A 9126-nucleotide genomic window follows, 5' to 3' on the forward strand; every position below is an offset into this window, starting at 1 on the left:
ATGAGGGAAGGGGACACACAGCGCCGCCTCCGCCCCCCCCGCCCCGCGCCGCCATCTCCTCCCGGCAGCTTTGTCTGCTGCCCACGCCGCCTGGCGACCCCTCCCGCCCCCTCGCCCTCGGGCGGCCGGCGGGGCCCCTCTGCGGGAGCAACTCTCCGCTCCCTCTCTCTCTTTTTCTGTGTGTGCTTGTTGCGGTTTCTTCCCCTCCCCGCCCCTCTCAGGGTTGTGCGAGTGGAGCCCTGTGAGGTAGGTCCTCTCCTGTCCCCTGGTACTCCTCCTGTCGCGCTTCCTCGGGAGGCGTTTTGCCCCGCAGTTAAAGCCTTCAGTATCTTCCATGTCCTTTAAGGTGACTCTGTGAAAGGATGATAGCGGGAGATGGCATGTCGTTAGCAAGCACCGAGGCAGTTTCTAGTCCCTTAGCTGCAGCACGCTACCCTGATGCTATTTGCCGTCTTCTTTAATTGCCTTAAACCAGCATGTGGGGTAAAAAGACAGAGGATGGGATTTTCTAGGCTTTGCTTCCTTTTTTTATCACAGTGATGCTGGAAACATGTTCCTACTTTCCCTGGTTTTATGCTTTGGCTGCCTTAACTGTGAAAACCACACCTGCCTTCTAGGAGAGTTGAGGCTAGCTCTTTTCTGCCTCTGAAATACTTGAAGACATGTAATAACAGGATATCAACACATCAGGTGTCATATTATTAATACCTTTCATGGTAGAGCTTTTTAAGCCCCTAAGTTGTGTACACACTTCAGGACTCAAAATCCGTGTTTCTGTTTGAGTGTCTAGGAAATGTCCCAGTTGTTTGAAGATGAAAAGTAAATTGTCATATTTTTTTCGGAATATTGGCTTTCAGTTAGGATTGCTGTCTCCTAGTTACGGTTGGGGAAAGCTTTCATACTGGTAGTCAGGGTTCTCTGTTGGTAGACAGGTGGCTTTTTCTTCTGTCACTGCAAATCATAGGATCAAAGTAAAATTGACACGAATATATATTCCTACATTGGAGAGCTGATGATAATTGGTGGGAAGCAGTGATGAAGAGCTGCTGTTGAAGAGAGAAATAGACATGGGGATGATGCAGATAGGTGACGTAGCAGACAGATGGAGCAGTGAACCAGAAGTGAGTCACTGAGATCTGAGACTGGGAAAGAAACTGTGCCCTTTCCCTTCTGGTGACTGTTTTAAGAGATATGCTTCAGGTTTAAAAGTCTTGCTAGGTGGAAATTATTGAAGAGTGAGTATATACAGGGAGTCTGGAACAGCACGTTACTGAACAATGACATGATCTTTTGAAAACCAAATTGCTATTTCCAAGCTTGGAAGCTACAGATCTAGGAGTAGGTTAGGCTTATCCTGCCAGTAAACAGCCAATGGCTCCAGTCATTGTACCTGATTTTCTACCAGTTGCTTTGCATGTAACTTAGGAAGTGTGCATTCTGGAAATCTAGAGCTCTGCAGCTTCGCTATGTCTTTCTGGCGGCTTATTTCTTCAGTATTCCATAATGGAATGGAACTTGCCCACAACTGCTAAGTAGGGAACAGTCTTTTGACATTCATAGTAAGGCACCGTTTATGTGGTGATGGAAGATCTTGTTCCCTGTGCTTCAGTATGTAATAGAAATAGAGCCTTTTATGTAGAGCATTTGTATACCATTAAGTCTGCAAAGGTACAGCAAATTTCTGTGTTCTTAATGAGGAAAATGGGATGAAAAGCTCTGTAAAACAGTCTTTGTTTCCTGCCTTTCTATTTTTGGATAATTTAAGCAAATCATATAAGCAGTAAGGCTCCACAAACTGCTGAAATGTGCTTTTGGTTCTGTGTGTTACCAAAGGTCTGTTTGAATCAGAATGTAGAATTCCAAATGCAGATTTTGTGCAAATGCATGTACTTTGGCTCCCTGTGATGCTGTAATTTCAGTAGAGAAGTTCATTAACGTGAAGGTTAAAATGCTAGTAGGAATGGAACTTATAGTGCAAAAATACCCTGATTTGTTTCTGCCCTTCGCATCCACCACTGTGCACATATGGAAAGAGAAAAATCAAAACACCTGACCCTTTTGGATATTTCCTCTATTTAGTCTATGGAACCATCTTAAGTGAACTGGAGACCTTGAGCATGCCATTCTGAATCTCCTGTTCTACTCTGTTGGTGTTTTAGCTTGGCATCCTTCATTTCGCCTTTCATTTTTCTATGTAGGAGTGAAAACTGTTTTAATAATAACTCCAAGCTCTTATTTATAGCTCTTCATTCTTAGCATTTGATGGTGATGAGTGCCTTTATTTCTTTTTTTTTTTTTTTTAATAAATGTACGAAAAAAGAGGTGACCTAGCTGTCCCAAATTCACCCAGCTACTCACTGGCTGTCAGAAAAATGTCCTGACATCCTGGCAACTAAGGCAGACTGTTTTTTTTCCTAAAATATGACTTCAGCTTTTTATTTGAAAGATTAATTAGGCTTTACATCATGTAGCATTATAAATAAGGGAAGGTATGTTGCACTTTTGCTCGCATCCTGGAGTGTATTCTCCTCTCCTCCTGCTTCTAGTTTTTGAAGAGCTGTGATTTTTGGGAGACTGTGTTAATAAATACACTGATACAAAGTCAAAGAGAACATTCTCGCTCTCCTTCAAGGAGTGGTCTGTCCAACTCTATCAAGTACGATGTGCTGGAGGAGGTGTAGGAAGTTCTAGCTTGTTCTGCAGGTAGTTGAAGCTATCTTGTTCTCCTTGTGAGACTGCATATCCCCCTGCCGTTTTTCTTTTTTTTTTTTTTTTTTAACCCCCAATCGAAAAAATTGAAGTATGTGGGTTATAAGAAGAGTGCAGGTGCAGGTTCATGTGTGCAGGTTCAGGTTCATGTTTGCTTTATCTTACTGAACTGGACAGCTGCCAAAATGAGTGGTCCTGCTCTGTTTTCTTTTTGCCTATTCCCAAGGCCAAGCCACACCTTTCTGTTCCTTCTCTTATCCTGAACCTACTGAGTGTGCTGATGTGGAAAATCCGTTCAGTTTTCCCACCCAGTGGAAGACGTTGGAAGAAGGATTAATTTGGATCATCTTGCCAAATTGATTGCTGCACAGTCATACAAGGGTAGAGCTGTTGTGTGAGGGAACGGGGCTGAGAACATGTGTTCCTGGGTTGGAGGGGAAGAAGGATTTCCCACGCGCGGCCCTTATGCCCTTCCACCCTTTAGAAGTATCCCATCGTTAAATCTATGTATGGTGTAACGTTCTGTGGGAACACCTGTGAGCCACGATCAGAAATGTGGCTTTCGCATGGGCCCAGATTGTTCCTTGCTGTGGTCCTTTTTCTTAGTAATGTTGGGGTTTGGATCGAGCCAGTTCTTAATAAGGATTTCTGTACCTTGTGAGCACTGAGTAAATGTACTGTGCAGGTTGGGAAGGAGGTGTGCAACATACTGCTAGAGGAGCAAGTGGGATCGTGTTTGACTCCAGGTCTCAGTCCTAGCTGTGCTTCTGTTTAATGTCTCTTTCATTAATAATACACAATGTGTGTATATGTTCAATATTTGGAGGGACAGTCTTTTGTGATGCAGCTGTTTGGAACCGCGGGTGCAGATTTACTATCCAGATTTGAACACTAGAATGAAACACTTTCCCATCAGGTGTCTTTTGCTGCTAATTGAGCAAGCTGGGTATTTCACAAAGCCACCTTTAGTTAGAAATCCCCTCTGACAGTATTCTTCTTTTCCATAAAACTTTTAATTTAGACTCTGAAAGGCTCTGAAATCAAACAGATGGTCTCTTTGTAGAATGCGAATGTTGCCACTGATTTTTTTGAACAGTTTTGTCTGTCCTAAGGGTACTATACACAACGATTAAAAAAAAAATGCTTGCTCTCACGAAATTGCTAATGGAATGGGTTTGTTGTACAGTAGTTGTGTCACTACAGAATTTTACTGAGTCAGTCATGTTATTTATTTACTATTTTATCGTTAACTGTTCCTTTTATTTGATATTGAAGGCTCTGGTTAATAAATTAAGCGCCTGTTGTGCCTTGTTTGGGTAGCCAAAGATGTAATTGATTTGGAAACTGAAGGTACTTTTTATTTTTTATGGTGGAGTTTGTCTCCAGTTCTTTTAAGCCATGCTGCTTTTGAACAGCTTGTCAATCATTTTGCCACTCAAAATCTGATCCCCTATAACGAACAGTGTCTTGCTTGCTCTGTGGTGAATGCAGACCTTCAGCTCCATTTTTAAAATTATTTTTGATGCTGCTCTGATAGATGAGAGGAAGATAAACTCACATCATGTTTCGTAAAAATAAACACAAAGCATGTAAGAAACCATTTGCAATTAATGCGATGGTTTTGATGTTTGTAGTGCATATACTGCAGTTTCCCTGATACCTTACGTGCTGTTAGGGAATGAATGTCTCTTCCAATTCAGAAGGAGACGCAAGGAGCTTGAACAAGTATGCATGTATTCTAGAAGGATGTTGACAGTGGTATATCCTTAGGAGGTCATCCTTTCAAAGGCAACATGCAGGACCTCTGCAGTCTATTTATCTGGTAACAATGAAACCATCCCATCTGCAGGCCCAGGAGTAGGTTTCACCTGCGTAACAAAAGTCTAGGAGAAGCAGAAATTGGCTGCGTGTGTTGTTAAAATGAAAGACTACCTGAATCACAGAATATTTCTGTAGGAGTTTAGTAAGTGCTTGTCTTGTTTGGAAAGCTGCCTTGCCCAGCTGTATTTACGACTGTTTGCCGAGAAAGATAAAATCAACTCGATAGGATAAGGGTTCACTCCGCAAGGGACGGGAGAGTGGAGGATCAAAGTTAAGAGTAAAACCGCTACAGTGCAAATTCATAATCCTGATTTTTCACAGATCAAAATTACTTATACCACATTATGTGTCACGGAAGTGGAGAGATACTCGAGTAATAACATGAGCTCAAAGACCAGAGAAATTTAAGCATAAGACACAAGAAATGGGTTGTTGTTCTTCAGTAATGAAGTTGGGAAGGTTGGGGGGGATGTGAGGCGGGGTGTGTGTGGTTTTGTGTGGGGTTTTTTTTCCTTTTTTTTTCCTAGCAGTTATGAATGCGTTTGCCATCTATTCTAAAGCCTAACATTTTGTTTTGCACTAAAGGATTATTTTTATATAAAAGTAAGAAAAAAAAAAAATCTCAACTTCAAAACTGCAGATACATGCTGCTTCTTGTCAAGAGCATTGCTCACTATAATTGCTATCAGAAATATGGAAATAAGTCTGTGATCATGATTGATTGAATGGAAATAAGTCTGTGATCATGACTGATTGAATGCTTCTTTTTTGAAAAGAGATAGTGAAAATGATGCAACTCAAACATTTTTTTAAGAGCTTGAATTCTTAAATGTTTTGTGGCTCTTGTGAGACCAAGCTGTTGAGATCAGTGGGAATTCTGTTAACAAAGATGTATTAGTTGTTATAACATTTTCCCAATTTTTTCTTAAAGCAAATAATTTTTAATTCTTTTTTTAAATCTTTCAGCTGTAAAATATAATTTAGGCTTTTGGGACTTTTTTGTAATTCCTATAGTGTGTCCTTCTGCATGTCACTCATTCTGTTTCCCAATTTCTTCAAATATGGAGAGCTGTGTCAAGTAAGTACTTCCATTGGGAATTTTGGTCTTCCTTCTGTTTTTTGAAAGATTTATTCCTGTAAAATTCACAGTGAATCCTGCATGAATAATTTTGAAGATAAAAGTCCAAATCATTTCCCATTTAACCTGTTCTTACTTTCCATTCCTCTAGATTTGGACTCAGCAGGATCGGCAATGCATCCTTGATACTTTAGCACAGTTATTACTGGATAAAGAATGTACTGTATTGATTGGCCGTCAAGTTCGGCCAATCTTGTTGGATTTGTTGGAAAGAAATGCAGAAGCCATTAAAGCTGGTGGCCAAATCAACCATGATCGGCATGAGAGGCTGTGCGTAGCAATGAGCAAGCTGGTTGCTGACCACCCTGATGTTTTGCCGTAAGTAATGTAATGTCTCTTTGTGCAATGTTGGAACTTGGAGACCTTATTGCGGCCTATCAGTACTTAAAGGGGGCTTATAAAAAAGATGGCGGCAGACTTTTTAGCAGGGCCTGTTGCGACAGGACAAGGGGGAATGGCTTTAAACTAAAGGGGGGTAGATTTAGGCTAGACAGAAGGAAGAACTTTTTTACGCTGAGGGTGGTGAAACACTGGCACAGGTTGCCCAGAGAGGTGGTGGATGCCCCATCCCTGGAAACATTCAAGGTCAGGTTGGACGGGGCTCTGAGCAACCTGATCTAGTTGAAGGTGTCCCTGCCCATGGCAGGGGGGTTGGACTAGATGACCTTTAGAGGTCCCTTCCAACCCAAACTATTCTATGAACTTAGGGAGTATATGCTTGTCAGTGTTCACTGGTGATGAGAGGTGGTGTTACAATTTGGATTGTCTCCCTCAATAACAAATGTATTTTGAATTGAAAGAATGATTTAGAAAGCATGAGTCTTAAACACAGCTTATTTAAATTAAATTGTGTTGTAAGATCTAACGTGATTTTCGTCTTAATGATCAAAGGAAAAGCAAAACAGCTGGCATGAAAATTGCTCACAACCAAAATCTCTGCATTTAAGATTAGATCTGTAGGGCAGTAGAATACAAAGTTACATAAGTAGGAATCAGTATTACTTTTTCAGTAAACAAGAGCAATCGAAGAGATTTCACCAAAGGCAGTACTGTTTCCCCTTGATAATTAAGTAATGATTTCTAATAAGGTAAAGTGTCTGTTGTCAGCTGATTGCTGAACTGGTTGTCTTTCCCAAGTATGGACAACGTTAAATATAGGCCTTAGTTCTCAGTATACCATCAGCTACTGTTTCAGGACCTCGGTCCTGATGTTTTTATTAGTGGCTATTTTCCTTTCCTCTGGCTTAAATGTCTGTGCTCATCTCTTTCTCTCTCTCTCTCTCTCTCTCTTTCTTCTAAAGATTTGCTTTAAGATATTTTAAGAATACATCACCAGTTTTCCAGAGGCTTTTCCTGGAGAGTTCAGATGCAAACACAGTCCGATACGGGCGCAGACGAATGAAGTTACGGGACCTCATGGAGGCAGCCTATAGATTTTTACAAAAGGAGCAATCAGTTTTCCGGGAATTATGGGACTGGAGTGTGTGTATTCCACTCCTAAGGAGTCATGACACTTTAGTCCGCTGGTAAGTTAAACCCCCCAGATCTTCTCCATTGGAAAGATGTATCTGTGTCTTGAATTGTATTTAACAATGTTCACACGCAAGTAGAAAAGAATCTTCAAATAATACCAGAAAAATCTGTACTGATGGTATCTGTACCTGTGCTTCTTACTTGATCTTTTGAAAGCTGTAGTGATCTATCACAGAGTGAAACGTAGGCTAGCTCTTAGTCATGCTTAAAGCTATGGTCTGGAGAATTTTTTCAAATAACTTCAGTTTGCCCAAGTTGGATTCATGGGAGATGGTGAATTTATCACTTCACCTCTACTGCAAGCCTGTTGGTGTATTGCATGCATTCTAGATTGTTATCCCAGAAAAGAGTAGAGATGAATCTACTCTCATTCCAATTTACATTACAATGATGTATTATACTATTCTGCATTGATATGCTATTAATGAGTTGGGTTTTTTTCTATTGCTTGTATATAGCCATCTCGGTCACTATAAAGCTTGGCTTATTTAAGCTATGCTTCCTAATTGGCCTTGTTGCAGACTTTGCATGTGGTTTTGGTCAGATGTTTTATGTTAGGTGTCTGCCTGCAGGGCTTCAACGTAGTCACACGATCTACCTTGTTTATGTGAGTAGTAGTATTGATAGCGCCTTTTATTTAACAAAAAGTCTTGAATAGTCTTCATTTTTTTTTAAACATAAATTCAGAATTATGTTAGTAACACATAGTTTTAAAATAATATGTATAATCTAGGAAGGGCAGGAACAAGAGTGTTATCAAATCTATCAGCCATTTATGAAGCTCTTCAGGATAACATACACTTAGATAGTCTTAGAAAAGGATAAAATACACTTAGATAGTCTTAGAAAAAGAAGTAGAATTTCTAATTCGTTCATTGGAATTGGTTTACCTGGTGTTCAGCTAATAATCTTAAGTAAGTGAATGAGCTGACTTTTAAATTTTGTCCTGAACCAGTCTTCTTCTGGCAACTCTTTTTTTCCTCCCCCCTGCCAAGCTCGTTGAAAGCTTTGTTCTTAGAAGATAAAAACAGTGGTATAATAAATGAAAAGTGTTTTATGAGTTGTATTAAATGTCCTTTTGTTGCGAGACAGTTTTATGTAGTAATGAAGTCAGGACTCGGGAGTTGTTGGCTTCTTTTGGCACCGAGTCTTGAGTTCATTGTGTTAGGGTTATTTTAGAAATAGCATGAAATAGAAAGCAATTTTGAAAGGGAAATGGTAGTAGGAGAAGAAAAAAATCAGGCAAAGAAAACCTGATTTTCATTGTCTTATGTTTACCTTCACTTATTTGGGAAAGTGCTCTCCTTTACTATATTTCTGTATATCATTCACTCCTTCAGAAAAAGGTTAGCTAGTTGGTGTATAAATTATAAGGTATGTCATGATAGAATTGCTTTTCTCAGTTCTGAGGTATTTCTCTAATCTTAAAGAATGTTAAACATAGCACTAAAATTAATTTCTGTGAAGAAAGTTTTCTGCATGTTTTTCCAAACTTGATATTTTGGTTTGCAATTGACAGTTGTCAAACTAAATTTCTTAAGACTATGTTTTGACATGTTTTGTTCTAAATACAATTTTTAGGTATACTTCAAACTGTCTTGCTCTGGTTACATGCATGAATGATGAGCATAAATTGTCTTTCCTGAAGAAGATATTCAATCCTGAGGAGCTGATACATTTCAGACTAAAGTAAGAACTTTAAAAATCTTGAACATTATTTGTTTTTGTTGATGATTTTCAGTTGAGTTAATAAACATGGATTTTGCAGGCTACTAGAAGAATCTCAGCTGCAGAATGTGGAACAAGCCCTTGTTTTGGCCAATCCGGACTCCTCATTTTGGCAAAAGGAGAAAGAACTGCAGTATACGCAAGGACATATTGTATCGGGCGACCTCTCTGCAAATGTAGTGGCTGGGGGGGGGGGT

General features: G+C 39.9%; 1 protein-coding gene across 1 annotated transcript in view; it reads left to right on the plus strand.

The window, feature by feature from the left end:
* Positions 1-1067: 1067 nt before the first annotated feature.
* MDN1 (midasin AAA ATPase 1) overlaps positions 1068-9126 on the plus strand; it is a 111535-nt gene continuing 103476 nt past the window's right edge. Inside the window, exons 1-5 of the mRNA XM_009281958.1 lie at positions 1068-1121; positions 5760-5986; positions 6970-7194; positions 8783-8890; positions 8970-9124. Of these exons, the coding sequence (XP_009280233.1) occupies positions 1068-1121; positions 5760-5986; positions 6970-7194; positions 8783-8890; positions 8970-9124 (769 nt within the window). The remainder of the gene's footprint in view (positions 1122-5759; positions 5987-6969; positions 7195-8782; positions 8891-8969; positions 9125-9126) is intronic.

This window comes from Aptenodytes forsteri, unplaced genomic scaffold (genome assembly GCF_000699145.1).
Source record: "Aptenodytes forsteri isolate BGI_AS27 unplaced genomic scaffold, ASM69914v1 Scaffold20, whole genome shotgun sequence".
In the NCBI taxonomy this organism is placed as follows: Eukaryota; Metazoa; Chordata; class Aves; order Sphenisciformes; family Spheniscidae; genus Aptenodytes; species Aptenodytes forsteri.